The sequence below is a fragment of the Sorex fumeus genome, unplaced genomic scaffold, assembly GCF_029834395.1.
Source record: "Sorex fumeus unplaced genomic scaffold, SorFum_2.1 ptg000072l, whole genome shotgun sequence".
Lineage (NCBI taxonomy): Eukaryota > Metazoa > Chordata > Mammalia > Eulipotyphla > Soricidae > Sorex > Sorex fumeus.
This window is the reverse complement of record NW_026606129.1, coordinates 48,748,256-48,765,480: the sequence shown is the minus strand read 5'-3', so window position 1 is coordinate 48,765,480 and position 17,225 is coordinate 48,748,256. Positions and strand designations below refer to the sequence as shown.

General features: G+C 42.3%; 1 protein-coding gene across 1 annotated transcript in view; it reads left to right on the top strand.

The window, feature by feature from the left end:
• The window catches only part of SMARCC1 (SWI/SNF related, matrix associated, actin dependent regulator of chromatin subfamily c member 1), a 132,708-nt gene that overhangs the window by 96,777 nt on the left and 18,706 nt on the right, over positions 1–17,225 (top strand). Inside the window, exon 25 of the mRNA XM_056129210.1 lies at positions 11,406–11,540. Within this exon, the coding sequence (XP_055985185.1) occupies positions 11,406–11,540 (135 nt within the window). The remainder of the gene's footprint in view (positions 1–11,405; positions 11,541–17,225) is intronic.

Genomic DNA, 17,225 nt, shown 5'->3' with positions numbered 1-17,225 from the left:
TAGTGTTGGTTATGGTGCTTTCTGGCAGTTGCACATCAGGTTATGACATTCATAGAAAGCAGGGCACTGAGAGTCATATATGTTAGTGTTCTTGGATTTTGTTTTGGGGTTTAATTTCTGGCCCTACCCGGTGTTGGTCAGGGGCTACTCCCAGCTTAGTACTTAGGGGTTGTGTTAGCAATGTACAGGGGACTATGTGATGCCTACAATTGAACCCAGGCTCCTCCATACAGAGCATGCATTCCTTGTGCCAGGAAGATAGTACAGAGGTGAAGGTACTTGGCTGACCCCAGCCTCTGCATGTGGCTCCCTGATCACTGCCAGGAGTAATCCCTGAGCACTGAGCTAGGAGTGAGTTCTGAGCTCCACTGTATGGGTCTCAAAACAGAAAACAATATAAAGCTTGTGCTGCAGCTCATTGAGCTCACTCTTCAGTTCTCAGATGTGATCTTGAGTCAGTTTACTGGCCATGGTGCTCCCGGTGTTCATCGATTTGCTCGAGCGGGCCCAGTAACGTCTCTATTTTTTTTGAGACTTGTTACTGTGTTTGGCATATTGAATACATCACGAGTAGCTTGCCAGGCTCTGCCGTGCGGGCGAGATACTCTCGGTAGCTTGCCGGGCTCTCCGAGAGGGGCGGAGGAATCGAACCCGGCTCGGCCAGGCTGGCTGCACGCAAGACAAATGCCCTACCGCTCTGCTGTCGCTCCAGCCCTGCTCAAACATCAGTTTGTTGCAATGCTAGTAGCAGGTGGCACTCTTTAGTTGTGGTGTAGCTAGAAAGAGCTTATGGTGTTGGAGACCAAAGACGGCAGAGCTGCTCGGCTCGTTCTTAGTCCATTTGGCAGCACAGGGAATTGAACTCGTGTCCTATTGCTTGCATGGCAGGTACTGCAACTACTAGACCACCTCCAGTGTTTGCTTATTTGTTTGTTTACCGAAACCGCTGTTTTTTGAGTGCCCACCCATCTGATAGGTGTGTGTGGTGGTGGGTGGGTAGTGTTGGGAACTTTAGAGGTCACAGCCATAGTTCACATAGATACCCTGGTTGATTGTTAATTGTTAGAGTACCTGTAGATCCTGAATATTCAGATTCATCAGTTCCTTCCAAAGATAGCTTCTGATTGTCATGGTCCTTACCTTCCCTTCCTTTTTAAAATTTTTGGGTCACACCCAGTATAGCCCCTGCCATGAACACTCGGTAATTACTCCTGCTGGTGCTTAGGGGACCAGAGGGAATGCTGGGGATTGAACCTGGATCGGCCGCATACCAGGCTAACATCCAGTCTGCTGCACTGTTGCTCCAACCCCTGGATATTCCTTTCCTCTACTAGCTCCTTCCTCTATGAACTTTTTTTTTTTTATCCTTCTTTCAGTTTTATTTCTTTAAAATTTCTTTTAAAAGGACCCTTTTTGGATTTTGGATACAATTTGGAAAATGTGTTTCCCAAGTTACAAATATAATCATCCACACAAAATAAATGCCATTATTTATTGTTAGCATCACCATGTTTTTCTTTCCTTTTTTTTTAATTTATTATTTATTGAATCACTGTGGGAAAAGTTACAAAGCTTTCAGGCTTAGGTCTCAGTCATGCAAATATCAAACACATTTCCCTTTACCAATACTTATTTTTTACCACGAAGAACCCCAATAAAACCCCACCTCCCACCCCTCCCAATGCCTGTGAGGCAGATGAATTCTAGTTAACACTCTATCTACTTTGACTAGATTCATTGTTTGATAAAAGATGCACCATTATTATTTAGAGTTTACCGCCCCCCCCCCCCCCCCCCCAATCAGGCATGCTGAAAAAGCGTTGTGCAGTGATTTGCTTTCTACAGCTGGGTTCAAGAATTAAATGTCGCGCGGCCGCGATAGCGATTTCTGCTATTCTACTTATTAACCCTGGAAGTATTTCTACTGAAAGTCAGATAATTAGAGATTGGTTTCTGTGCTCTGGGGCCGTGGCTGTGCCAGAGAACCGCTCGTGGGGGGCAACTGGTGACCTCGGTAGGGCGTGAGGAACGGACCGGAACGCCCCCCATCCCATGAGGTTTTAGTCGCCCCCACACCCCCGGCTCATACCTGCTCTCCACAAGGCTCCCATGCGGCCGCCATCTTTCTTTCCAGAGGGGGGAGGGCGGAAGGGAGTAATACCCTTTCCCCTCCTGGCAGGCATGATGGCGTGGATTAACTCCAAGCTGCTGGTTTCTGCATTAAGTCCTTGTGCTTCTGGGACTGTGGCCGTGCAGGAGAGCTGCTCGTGGGGGGCGACTGGTGACCTCGGTAGGGCGTGAGGAACGCGAACTTTTAAGTCTACTTTTGTTTAGATTCATAGTGGTGTGGTTACCAAATTTTTTTATTTGCTAAGTCTACTCTTATTTAGACTCATAGTGATATGGTCACCAAATTAATTTTTTTATTTGCTTTGGTCCATCATTGGTTTTTATTATTCACATAATCATCAGGGATCTTAGAAACCTAACATACGTCTTTGGAACATTTGGTCTTTAACAAGAAGTTGGAGACCAGGAGAACCTACTTCCTTTGTGAGCCCTCTATCAGGTTAATGGCACGACTATTTCAAATGCAGCTTCAGGTCTTTTAACTTCCGTCCCCCCTCTTTTTCTTTTTTTTTCCCCTTAATTTTGGGCCACATACAGTTGTGCTAAAGGGTCACTACTGGTGTGCACAGTGGACTTTATGCCTTGATGGAGATTGAACCAGGTTCAGTTCAGTGCAAGGAAGTGCCTTAATCCCTGTACCGTTTCTTCGACTCCTTTGACTGCTCATATTCTTTCTATTGAAGCTGTTCAGCCATCCAGTTTAGTTCATAGGATATTGCCTGGACCATGACTGCTTTTTTAAGGCCTTTATTTGATGCCATCATCCCATTTGTTTTGCTTAAGCTAGCATAATCTTTTGTTTTGTTTTGTTTGGGGACTACACCCAGCAGTGTTCAGGGCTTACTCCTGACTATGTGCTTAGGGAACACTCCTGTATTCAGAGACCATATAGGATACTGGGGAGTGAACTTTGGTTGGCATTGTACAAGGCAAGTGCCTTACCTTCTGAACTATCACTCCATCCCCTTTTTGTTGTTGTTGTTTGTTTGTTTGTTTGTTCTGGTTTGGTTTTCGGGCCACACCTGGTGATACTCTGGGCTTACTGCTGGCACTGCACTAGGAATTATTCCTGGTAGTGCTTAGGGGACTATATGGAGTACAAGATTGAACCCGAGTTGGTTGCATGTGAGGCAAGTGCCCTGCCCACTGTACTCTCTTTCCAGCCCCTGCTTTAAATGTCCTAATTGGGGGCTGGAGTGATAGCACAGCGGGTAGTGCATTTGCCTTGCACGCGGCCAATCCGAGTTTGATTCCCAGCATCCTATATGGTCCTCCGAGCAAGACCAGGGGTAATTCCTGAGTGCATGATCCAGGAGTAACCCCTGTGCAGTGCCAAAAAGCAAAAAAAAAAAAAAGTCCTAATTGATGGGCTGGAGAGATAGTACAGGGTTGACGCTTGCCTTGCACACAACCTACCTGGGTTCAATCCCCAGCACCATATATGGTTTCTGGACCCTGCCAGGAATGAGTACCTAAGTACAGAGCCAGGCATTAAGCCCTAGCACAGACAGATAGTCGCAAAACAGAAAAATAGTAATAAGTTAAAAAATAAATAGGGTTTCATAATTGAGGTTGTAGAGGTACAGGAGATAAGGTGCATGCCTCATGTGTGGCCAACCACACTTCTAATGACTGGTACCATCTTAAACAACACCTACAGGGAGAAACATAGCATTGGGCTGGAAAGATAGCTATCACATGCTTTGCATTTAGAAGACTTGGCAACCTGGCACCACGTGGTCCCTTGAGCACCATTAAGAATGAACCCTAAGTACTGAGCTGGGAGTAACCCCCTAGCACTACTGTGTATAACCCTGACTTCTCTTCCCCCTAGAAATAAAAATTGAAACAGCTTTACCAGAGACGGTAAGCACTTCCTAATGACTGTTTACTCTCTTGATATAGTTACTAACCTTTCTCCTAATACCCTGAATTGTTCCTATCTTCTTGCTTTATAGAAATGGAATCATACAGTATATGATTAAAATACTGTAAAATGCATTTAAAATACTGATGAGTATTGTATCTACTCAGATACTTCTCTAGCTCTTGGTTAAAATCACCAGTTCCAACCTTCTTTTATGTTGTGATATCCAATTTGCTCATTTGGTGACAGTGCTCTCACAAGCTTGCACATTTGGTTGTGTTGTGCTGTAGATCACACTTGTGATACATGGGAGCCCACTGACAGCCTCACACATCCTAAGCAGGGATCTGAAGAGTTACCTATATCTGGGAGCCCCTGAAGTTCATTTGACTTTTACGATCAGGACCCTTTTTGGTCTGTTTACCTGTTTGTGCCTGTTCTTTCTACCAGGCAGCCCACTCTCATTTCCAGCTGGACTTTTCTGTGTACTCTGCCCCCTCACACAGCATGGGTTTCTTAGTCTTCCTCTTATTTTTGCTCCTCTCTGTTCTGTATGTTTCCGTATAGGGTGCCAAAAAAGCGACATGAATGGAGGATCACCACAAGGTTTTATGACTGTTTCATGATGCGTTCCTCTGGTCTCATAGTGCACCTTTGGCAGCAGTATCTGTAAACTATGCCAATAACTATCGATGGCAGAAAAACTAATTTTAGACATCAATGTATCTGGCCTTTAGAGAGATTCCATACAATATTTGAAAGTGTCCAGAGAACAGTTTTTTTTTTCAGGTCATTGAATTTTCACTCTCACCATTACTCATTTTCATTTCTCAGCTTTTAAATCTAAATTTTCAAAACTTCTAGGTTTCCCTTGTGAGAGTGATACAGATGCTTTTGCTCCATGACTTGGCACACATGAACTATTCATTGCCTCTACAGCTGGATCTGACACATTTCACCACACACACAATCATTTTTGTACTACATAGTAATTAGGGGGGGTAAGAAATTCACTTAGATTACTGTAATTAGTACAGCTTATCCATGCAATCTAAGTTTTCTCTTATTCTCTTTTTGTTTTTCTGTGTCTATAAACAGCTTTGTTATTAAGAGTTTTCCTTGATACATTTTAATTGTTTGTCACACTTTGACATGGGATGGTAATGAGAGGTTCTAGATCTAGCTCCAGAACAGATGGTGTAGGCATGCTTTCTGGCTTTCCCCCGGTCTCACCATTCGAGGGGCTCTTTATCATATCACTTTTTCATTGTGCTTGACACTGATAGGCTGTGGACTGACCCACTGGAAGGAGTTAGTGGATCAGAAAAGAAAAACCCTTGACTGGAACCTAACCAAATGGATATTTCAGATTATATGGAAGAAAAAGTCCAGAACTATTGCTTAATTAAACTAGAAAACACCCAAATTAGAATACATTTCCTACAATAGGATTTTTTCTTTTTTTCTCCACCAGAGAAAGCAGAGATCCCATTTTCTTATGACCACAAATATTCTCTTATTTTACTACAACACCATAACTAGGTGTTCATTTGGGAACAAACAAGATTTATTCTTAATCTTCAGAAATACCTCATAACTTGATTCCTTATTTCTAAAATTCTCTTAGTAAATAGGAAAATGCTCATTGTACATTTTAATTAGAAGGTTTAATGGATAAATGTTGACTGAAATTTCATTGGTGACCTCTCCTGTGGTTAAGACATTCACCTTGTATGTGGCCTTGTGTGTTTTATCCCTGGCATTACATCCATTTCCCTCTTCCACACCCACCTCCAACACCTTAAGGAACACTCCCAAGCACAGAACCCATAGTTCTTGCAGCACTGCTAGGTATGACACAAATTAAAAAAAAAAAATTAATGCAAACATTGATTTCAGTGATTGGATTTCATTCATTAAAATAAATTTTTATGTTTTGTTGTTAATGGTTTTGTTTGTTTGGGGGCCAAACTTGGTGATCCTCAGGAGTTACTCTTGGCTCTGCACTCAGAAATTACTCCTGGTAGTACTCTGGGAACCATTTAGGATGCTGGAGACCAAACCGTGTCCAAGGCAAGCATACTACTCACTGTATTCTCCCTCCACCCCCTTACTAAAATAATTTCTATTAAATCTTTGATAACCTATCTTTTTTCTTGTTTGGGATAAACTAGGAAAAATTCCTCTATATTCCTTTTTATCATGTTGCCTAGAGTTAGTCTGTGTCACTCTTTTTGAGCTACACCTAGCAGTGCTCAGGGCTTTCTCCTGGCTCTACGCTCAAGGATCACTCCTGGTGGGGCTCAGGGGACCATGTAGGGTCACAGACAAGACAGGCACATTGCCTGCTGTACTCTCTCTTTGGTACCTGTTTGTTTCTTTATGTATGATAGGTACTACTTCTGTCAGCTAGAATTATTACTTGTGATGGAAACAAAATTCTGTATCAACTGTATTCCAAACAGCTTGCTTTTTTGTTGTTGGGGGCGTAGGGGGAAGATGCGGTCTCACCCAGTGCTATTTGGGGCCATACCTTGCAAATTTGGATTTTTAAAAATGTGTTCACAAAGTTATTTGGGCTGTCTATAACAATACATAAGATAGTCTAATCACTTCCTTTTTTTTTCTTTTTGGTTCACACCCAGCGATGCGCAGGGTTACTCCTGGCTCTGTGCTCAGGAATTACTCCAGGCAGAGCTCAGGGGACCATGTGGGATGCTGGGATTCGAACCCGGGTTGGCCGCGTGCAAGGCAAACACACTACCCAGTGTACTATTGCTCCAGCCCCAGTTTAATCACTTTCTGCCAACCTTGTTTATTATCTTGACATTCTCATTCCTACCCTTGAGCTTAGAATTTCAGTGGCTTCTGGATCTCATCTTCTTTCATTCTCTCCTTTAACACTTAATTCACTGGAGCATTTCTTTTAAACTAGGTATAAGAAGTAAACTTTCTGAATTCACTTAATGGACTTAAATTGTGGTACTTGAAATTTAATATACTTCAGAATTTAGAAGAAATTTTATGTTTATCTTTAAAAGCCTACTTTTTTTCTTACTTGGCTGGGATTAGTTTGAGGGATCAAATCAAGGGCTTTGTTACCTTCCAGGCATAATTCTATGCTGCACTGTATCCTTGGCCCTGAAAAGCTATGTTTTCTTTTGAGAAGTATGATGCAGGTAGAAATTTTGTTTGTAACTTGTTTGGTTTTTATTTTCCTTTCTGAAAATATTTATTTAAACTGGTGTTCTTAAATTTTCAACACTGCCTTTTGCTGTGGATTGTTTTGGGTTACACCCAGCAGTGCCTCAGGTCTTACTCCTGACTCAGTGCTAAGATCAGTCCTAGTGAGTACAGGGGACCATTGATGGTGCTGAGGATTTATTGTAATCAGCAAATACCTTGGCTCCTATTTTAAACATTTCTTAGTGAGCACTTTCTTTTTTTTTTTTTTTTTTTTTTTTTTTGCTTTTTGGGTCACACCCGGCGATGCTCAGGGGTTACTCCTGGCTCATGCACTCAGGAATTACTCCTGGCGGTGCTCGGGGACCATATGGGATGCTGGGAATCGAACCTGGGTCGGCCATGTTGGCTGCGTGCAAGGCAAACGCCCTACCCTCTGTGCTATCGCTCCAGCCCCAGTGAGCACTTTCTTTTTGAAAACTCCTGTTCAGTTTTGAGAGGAAACATTTTGACATATTTGCTGATTAACTCCTGAGAATTGTCTAGTGCAGACCCTCACCCCCACCCCCAAGAGAAAGCATTAATTAGAAAGGATATATACACACTTAGGTTCATGATACTAAGGGATGTCCCCAAATTCTTGCATCTAGGGGGCTGGAGCGATAGCACAGCGGGTAGGGCGTTTGCCTTGCACGCAGCCAACCCAGGTTCAATTCCCGGCATCCCATATGGTCCTCCGAGCATCACCAGGAGTAATTCCTGAGTGCATGAGCCAGGAGTAACCCTCTGTGCATCGCCGGATGTGACCCAAATAGCAAAAAAAAAAGAAAAAGAAAAAATTCTTGCATATAAATCTTCCTTCGCATGTCTCAAAAATATTGTCCAACAGTTTTTTTATTTTTATAAAGTTGTTCACAGTATTTGCTTACATTTCATATTCTTACACAATCCCACCACCATTACACCTTCCCACCATATTTCCATCCTGAATCCCAAACCATGCCCCCAAAGCAAAACTGAAATAATTTATTTTGTATTGCTTGTTATTAGTAATTCACTAAAAATGAGACAAAAAAAGGTTTCTTAGAGGAAAATGTGTGAAGATTGTTGTATTTCACTCAGGAAGCCAGTAAGCCTTTCTGTAAGAGTTTAGTAACATGTTAAAGGTTGAGCCTTGTTAGCTTATATATTTAATACATATATAAATATGTATATTCCCCCTAAGATTGATTGTCTTCTACTTTGCCATCATACCATCAGATGTGGTATGCTACTTTTGGTATAATGGTGGTGTAAAGTATCAGATGTCCAGGAATAGATTAACTCAGGGGTGAGGCTTGTCTGAGCTTTGTGGAGAGCAGCCGTGAGCATGGTGATTGTTGAGTTCTGGATGTTTTCAGCTGCTGGGGCTGGTTCTATTGGGGTGGTAGGCCGACAGAGTTTTAACAGAAACATTTTTATTAAGTAAAATTAGAAATTGTTAATTTTCTCCAAGGATAGGCAGAATGAGAGGGAGATCTGCTTTTTGACTTTGTAAGCTTTCAGTTTTATATGATGCTCATGCTTGCTATTTTAAAATTAAGTTACTTAACACCATCCACCGAGAGCATGCTTAGAATCTTAGAATCTTAATTTAACCTTTTCTGTCTTTTATTTGCTTGGTTTTGATTCATGCCCAGTGGTGTTTGTAGTCTGTTCCTAGCTCAGTGCTTGGGAGTTGCTCTTGACAGTGCCAGGAGTCAGACTAGAGGCTCCTATATACAAAGCATGCACTCCAGCCTCTTAAGCCATCTCCTCAGCCCGGCTTTTAATGGTTCTATGTAGCTCAGTTTAACTGAGAGAGACACTTTTTAGCATTGATAACTGTTGATTCATAAAAGCAGCTCATTGTTATCTTTTGCTTATGCTTTTGAGTCATTCTACTGACGAGTGAGTCTCCATAAAATCAGATTTTTCTTTTTTAATTATGAAATGGTTAAAAACAAGTTTCATTTTTAGTGTTGTCTATGAGTGTTGCTTCCAGAAACCCAAAATAAACTTCTCTTGCATATTTCTTCTAGATTTTGTAAAAAACACAAAATATAGAGCAGTGGTTTTCAACTTTTTATACCTGCAGATGAACTCCACTCTACACATCAGCTTTCAAAAACTGGTGTAGATATCATTCAGACCAGCAATTTATAAGGTTTTTTTCCCCAAAAATAAGTTAATGTAATTAAAGCAAAATAAGCATATAAATTTAGCAGATAGATTATGTATTTCAGCAAATATATAGAAAGTGAATGCAGAATGATCTTGCAAGTTTGTTGATGAATACTTTTTTCATTGTGTCTAGGGGAGATGGGATTGGTCCCTCAAATTTACTCAGATCCTTGACCAAACATGTGGTCTTCGTTCTCTCTGTATAGTGTAGCAGATTTTTCTTTGTGCTACTCAGTTGATAAGAAGCATGAGTAATAAATATCCATCTGTATTTGTTTTCCTTGCTCTGGACCCCATCCTCACATTAGGGATGAAAAAAGTATTGTTTGCTTCCTCCTATGAGTTTAGTTAGTTCTCCTATCAATAGGAAGACAGAGGTATTGTTGTATCTAAGTCTTGGTTACAGAGAGAGTTCACAACTTCTCTACCACTGAACATTTCATAGGAAGGTTAGGATAGTGAAGAGAGGAACAATTATAAGCATGAGTGTGGAGGTGAGAAGTGTTCCTGGGCATCTACATCCATTTTGTGCGTCAGAGTTTCATCCTGTTTCAACCTATCTCACCTTTTTTTCCCATAATTTTATTTATTTTTCCTTCTTAGGTTTATTTATTGAATCACTGTGGGAAAAGTTACAAAGCTTTCAGGTTTAAGTCTCAGTCATACAATGATCAAACAGCTTTCCCTTCACCAGTATTCATTTTTCACCACCAAGAACCCCAATGTACCCCCCCTCGCACCCCTCCCAGTTCTGTGAGGCAGATGATTTTTACTTAACTTTTCTCTACATTGATTGCATTCATTATTTTGACAAAAGATGCACCATTATTGTTTAGAATTTCCCCCCCAACAATCGGAATTGCTGAAAAGGCATTGTGAAATACTTTGTTTTCTATAGCTGGTTATAAGAATCATATAATGATTGTGGATTTCTGCAAAGAGCCAGATAATTACGAGATTGGTTTCTGTGCGTCTGGTGTTATGGCTGTGCTGGAGAGCCATTCGTGGGGGGCAACTTGTGACCTCGGTAGGGTGTGAAGGATGAGCCGGTACTGCTGAAGGGAGCAACACTCTTTCCCTCCCGGGGAGGCATGACGCCATAGTTTAACGCGTGGTCCATTCACTTTTCTGCCGCAAACTGCCAGGCTCTGGATTAAGTCCTTTTGCCTCTGGAGCCATGGCCGTGCCGGAGAGCCGCTCGTGGAGGTGACGGCTCATACCTGGCTTTCCTATAAACTCTGAGGCGGTGGCCATCTTGTATGCAGTCCAGATGCATTTCTGCCAAAAGCCGCTGGGTTTCGAGATTTGTTTCTGAGTCTTTGGGATCATGGCTGCTTGATCAGGAGCCAGAGAGGCTGTTTGTAGGCGGCGACTTGGGGTCTTGTTGGGATGGGAAGGGAAGGGCCGGTTCCACCCCCATCCGGTGAGGCCCAGCATGTCTCCTCACTGTGGGCCCAAACCTGACTGTCCAGTGGCCTCTGGTGGATGGGTGGATGGCAGCCACCAAGCTGCCAAGGGGAAGCAGGTGGAGGGACAGCATCCTTTCTCCCTTGGGTGGCCTGGTAAGAGTAACCTACTGCAGGAACAGGACACATTTCTGCCAAAAGACTTTGGGTTCCGAGATTCGTTTCTGAGTCTCTGGCATCATGGTCATTAAGCAGTTCAATCAGGAACCAGAGAGGCCATGCCTCCAATTATATAGCTGAGCTGGAGGTGGTTTGTGGGTGTGTTTCCCACATACCTAACTTTTGGCCATTTACTTTCTTGGTAAACTTTGCCCAAAGTTTTTGGGGTCTGGCCAAATGCAGAGCAGTAATTTTGGGGTATCTGAAAGTCTGACGGTGCCATCAGGCTGCTGATGCACTCGCCTCACAGGTACAGATTGACCTGCTGGTGGCACCATACCCCTCTATCTCATCTTCTTGATGGAGTCTTTAATTATAAAAGTCTTGTAACTTCACATTTTTTTTTCTGTTTTATTTTTTTAAGCAAATGTTTAAATAATTGCATGTTTTGCCCTTAGCACCTGGCTGCCGTAGAAGAGCGGAAGATCAAGTCTCTAGTCGCTCTCCTGGTTGAGACACAGATGAAGAAACTGGAGATCAAACTTCGACATTTTGAGGAGCTGGAAACTATCATGGACAGAGAGAAAGAAGCTGTAAGTAGAGGGAGTATATGGAAAGTTAGTTTTGGGTGTTTTTTTTTTCCTGCCTTTTCTTTTTTGTTTTATTGCATATGGAAGTTTTTAACAGTTAAACATTAGCTATCTTAAAATGCAAGTTTTATTAAAAAATAAGTTCTATCCTACTTTTACCTTTTTTTTTTAAATTATCTTTTAAAACTTAACACGTTTTTCCTTCCTATTTGCACTTTCCAGAGGATCTTCAGCTAGTATTGATAAAGAAAGGAAATATTCGTTCAGTGATCGAGCTCAGAACTCAAACTCCAGCATCAAAAAGAAAAGAAATATTCAGGGGCTGGAGAGATAGGACAGCGGATAGGGCACTTGACTTGCACATGGCCGACCTAGATTTGATTTCCAGCATCCTGTATGGTTACCTGAGCACTGCCAGGAGTAATTCCTGAGTGCAGAGCCAGGAGTAATCCCTGATCATCACCGTGTGTTGCCCAAAAACCTGAAAAAATGAGAGAGAGAGAGAGAGAGAGAGAGAGAGAGAGAGAGAGAGAGAGAGAGAGAGATGTCTGAAACTAATTAACTAAACATTGACTTACATTTTGGTTTCCCAGATATGTCAAACTATTATATCTATAAAAGTTGAATCTTCAAGGCCAGAGATGTAACAGAGTTTTAGGGTAAATGCTTTGCATACATGAGGCCCTGGATATCCAGAGACAAGAAGAAAATACTTTTTTGTGGGGAGGGGAGCCACACCCAGAGATGCTCAGCGGTTATTCCTGGCTGTGCACTCAGAGATCATTTCTGGCTGTGCTTTGGGAACAAGAACTGGATAAAGTAATATGTATGGTTCCCCTTTAGTGACAGTATTACAAACCATAGTGCCTGAAAGAAAAAGAAGGGGATGATATGAGAAGAAAGCGTCTGCCATAGAGGCAGGCTGAGAGTGCCCGGGGTGGGGTGGGCGGCAGGGAAACTGGAGACATTGGTCAAGGGATGATTGAAACTTAATTATGAAGAATCTTGTAACTGTATCTCACAGTGATTCAATTTAAAAAAAAAAAACACAGCAGGCTGGAGGGATAGCACAGCGGGTAGGGCATTTGCCTTGCACGCGGCCGACCCAGGTTCGATTCCCAGCATCCCATATGGTCCCCTGAGCACCGCCAGGGATAATTCCTGAGTGCAGAGCCAGAAGTGACCCCTGTGCATCGTTGGGTGTGACCCAAAAAGCAAAAATTAAATAAAATTTTAAAAAAACACAGTAGGGGGCTATAGCGATAGCACAGTGGGTAGGGTGTTTGCCTTGCGCGCAGCCAACATGGCCAACACAGGTTCGATTCCCAGCATCCCATATGGTCCCCCAAGCACCGCCAGGAGCAATTCCTGAGTGCATGAGCCAGAAGTAACCCCTGAGCATTGCCGGGTGTGACCCAAAAAGCAAAAAAAAAAAAGTAAGTTTCAGATGGGGTCTATGAGAGGCTACAACTACTTGGAGAGAGCTGGAATGCCTTGACCCTGGCAAAAGCATTGTCATTTGTGTTTCGGAATCTTTTCCAGTGAGTTGGGAAATTCCTCGTAGGGCTGGATAGCCAGGAGTAGCCCTGAGCATGACAGGATTTAGTGTTTAGGGCTTATGCCTACTGCAAGTATGTAGTACCACTGATAAGAGCTTGGGGCCTCACACATACCAGACTTGTGCCCCATTTCTCTGAGTCATCCTCCCAGCCCTGGGGTTTTCAGGTCTTCGAGGTTTCTTGTGAATGAACTTTAGTGTGAAACTAGCAATGGGACAAGTGCTTCTAGGGACTAGCAGCAGTCATGGCTGCTGCCTGATTGACATGTTTGGGAACTTAGGCAGATGGTTGAGTAGGAGGAGGTGAGAAGATAAAGCCATATGATGATAACTGAATCATTGAATTCCCTATTGTACTCTGATTAAAATGGAGAATGCAGGACTTCGAGCAAAGAACTAGTGATCCTCCTCACAGGTTATCTGAGATCATTAAGAGTGTTATAAAGTAACAGACTAGGGAGAACTGGTAAAGAGGCTCTTTGGGTGATCTCTGTGAGAGATTCTGATGGTTTGGACTAGGGTAGCTGTAGTGAAAGAAATGGTTAGGTTTTCCGACACATAAAAGAAGGAATGGATATGTTCATTTGGGACTTGGCCCTGCTAAAGTGAATGTCAGGTTACTGGCCCCAAACTTTGCAAAGGTTTGCTTCACTTTTGAGGCCTAGCAGGTAGAGGCTTCAGGTCTCCGCTGATATTCGAATCTTTGGCAGTGGAGATGGAGTTTTCTTTTACTCTTTTACATCGTTTACTCTTTCCCACTCCACCTCCCTGCTTTATGCAGATGAAGTGGGGAGAGAAGCTTTGTGTGAACTTCAGCTGCACTTGCAGCTGTGTCTGTTTGGTGTCTTGGTGTAGAAAAGTGCTGTTGTATTCAGGTTCCGCTTAGATTGGGTTGCTTTATATATACACACAGTGTAGAAGGGAAAGGGGAGAGGAAGGCACAGTTTGAATGCAGCAAAGGGGATGGGTCTTCAGAGCACAGCTACAGGCAGCTTTGTGTGAAGCTGGGTTCCCTAGAGCTAGATTGAAGCAATGAAAGAAAGTGAGCAGATTCATTAACACTCTATTTAAGTGAGTGATTTACACTGTTCAGTTTAGCTATTTATCCACAATCCTAGGAAATGGAAAGAGAGAAAGAAAAGCTGTCTGTATCACATAACTTGGACAATTTCTGATTTTTAGTTTTGGATTATGAAAATAATACGTTAAAATGTTCAAATATAAATATATTTTTAAAAATTCTCCTAACCTCAATTCCTAGAAATTAACAGTATTAATAGTTTTGTGGCCTGTAGTTCATTTTTAGTGAGTGTTGTACATGTTTATATAGGAATACAATGTTTTTTTTTAAATCTAGGATTATGTTATAAACATTGATACTTTTGTGTTTTACTATCTTCCCATAATTATAAGTAAAGAATGATCAATTTCATTACAGGTTGAGGGTTATCTTTCTTTTAACTTTACTGCCTTTTTACATTCAAACATAACAGTGTTCGAGAACAAACTTTTCAGGTTTAGAATCACTGAGCTCTACATTAGACTTATACTACTTGGGAATTTCTAGTTCATATTATGTCTGGTTGCCTTCAAGTGAGTGTAGTCTTCATTAGTTTCAGAAGCAATCAGATATTCACACAGAAGAGAGGCGGGTTTCATGTTTGTTTGTTTGTTTGTTTGCACAGTGACGCCAGGATGTTGCCATAGTAATGCATGTGCTCCATAACAGAAATGGTCCAGCTGGAGGCAACTGGGCTCTCCTCTCACCTCAGAGATGACCTGTTTGTCCTCATTATACTTGAGCTTTAAGTGGGTTCTGTCTCACGGTGTGGGGAGGGGACAATCACGTGTCAATTCTAGTTTTTTTCAAATTTTAAGTTGGTGGACCACACCAGGCAATGCTCAGGGGTTATGTCTAGCTCTGCACTTAGACATAATTCCTAGTAGGCTTGGGTGACCATATGGTGTGCTGGGGGTTGAACCCAGGTCACCATGTGCAAGGCAAGCACCTTAGCTGATTTACTCTCTGGCCCCACAGTTCTAATTTAATTCCCTTTGATGTTTTGAAATGACAGATCTCAGAAAAAAGTATATTAAAGGTGAATTAATGAGTAAGTAAACAGGCAAAATTGGCTTTTTTTCCCCCCTCCCCTTAGCTAGCCCTTTGTTTATTTTTTTCTTTTCCAAGGTAAATTCTTTGATACTAAGGTCAGTTTCCAAAGAATGGCTGGTTTGGTAACCCACCCTTGAGTAGGTAATAACTAAAACAAGGGTGGGTTACCTTCCATTGACCTTATGAGATACAACGGCTCTTTCCAGTAATAATTCTGCTTTTGGGGCAAGAGAATTGGCTCAGTGGGCAGACCACATGCGGAAGAAGAGAAGATTGAATTCCTGGTACAGCAGATTCCCACCACCAGATGCAATTTCCTCCTCTCAACAAACAAACAAAAAGATCATACACTGACGGTTTAGCCTCTTTATAAAGCAGATCTTGACCTAAATTCCAAAATTCTCCCATAACTGCAGGACTTGCCAAGCTCTTCAGGCCAATAAAAGCTCCAAAAGAACATAGGTTGGAAATCCTCTTGTGATACCTTCAGAAGCCTGTTCTCAGCAAAGTCTTCTATTTCCTAGAAAGAGGGGTTTAAAGAAAGAAAAACCCCGGATACAGTACAGCCTGTAGGGCAGTTGCCTTGCTCTAGACTTAACCCAGATTCCGTCCCCAGCATCCCATATGGTCTCATAATCCCTGAACATAGAGCCAGGAATAAGCCGCTAGTGGTCCCATTGTGACCCCCCGAAAAGCAGAAGAAAGTAAGCAAGCAAAACCAAGGACCTATTCAGCCTTTTGATACCTTAGAGACTTGTGGTTGAAACCACTGTGTTAGATCCTTGTCAGTCTGCCTCTTGTACATTATTTCTGATTGGTCTTGTCTTGCTGAGCTAGACAGCCAGAGGATTCTCCCACTCTTTATATCCTGCAGTTCCTATTTCATATACATTCAAAGAGAGGTTCATTCAGACTGGCTTTATTAACAGCAATGCAGAATCCATCTCACTCCTTGAGACCCCCTTAAACTCTCACTGAGTGATTCATTTCAGAAGCTCTCCTCTCTCAGGAGACTCTGCAGACAGCTAACTAGCACTCAGTTTTATTGACCCTAGCCCCACATATAATCCCTGAGCACAGACCCAGGAGTCAAACCCTCTGGGCACATCTAGGGGTGGCACAAATTCATCCCAGCCCCCCAAAATAAATCAGATTAGCCACATTTCAAGTGCTCGGGAGCTGTTTGTGGTTTGTAATTGTTTTGCTGAATAGCCTAAATCTAATCAGTGCTACTTTAGTGCATCAGATCTTCCATTTCAAATGGTGGTGTGGAGAGGTAGTACAGGGTTTAAGGTGCTTGCTGGCTGGGTTTGGTCCCTGACTCTCTTGGTCCTCCAGTTACCGCACACACAACACAAAATTTTATGAATAATTTTAGTAGAAAAAATTAGTATGTGTGGGGTTTTATTGAAAAGAAATTATTGATGTTCTCTATAACCTTTATGTTATTTCTGTATATTTAGATTTTCCTTTTTCTCGTGTTCAGATTCATTCCAGGGGCAGTGGGGGGCATCACTGGTGGTGCTCCAGAGCTACTCCTCACTGTCCTGGTGCCACTACTGGCAGTGCTAGGCAAACAATGTGATTCTAGGGGTCAGACCTAGGCCTCCTGCATAGGCCTCCCAGCCTATGGGGTTCATGCTTTAGTCTCCAGCCCTAAATTTATTTTTAGCCCCTAACATAATGCTTCAGCCCCCTAAACTGATTTTCTTTTATAGCTCTGAATTAAATTAACTTTCATAGTTTTCATGGTGCATCCCGTTGTCTAAACTACTGTCAGGCATGGTTTCTGGGTTTCCTGGCACAAACAATAAATGTTCCTCTTTATTTTATTTTGGATCTCAGAAAGATTATTAAAATGTTATATTCATTTGCCAGAGAAATAACTCAGTGGATACGGTTGTTTCCTTGCATGCAGCCAACCCAGGTTCAATCCATGGCATCCCATATGGTCCCCTGTGCTTAAGAGTCATACTTAAGCACAGAGCCAGGAGTAAGCCCTGAGCACCACTGGGGT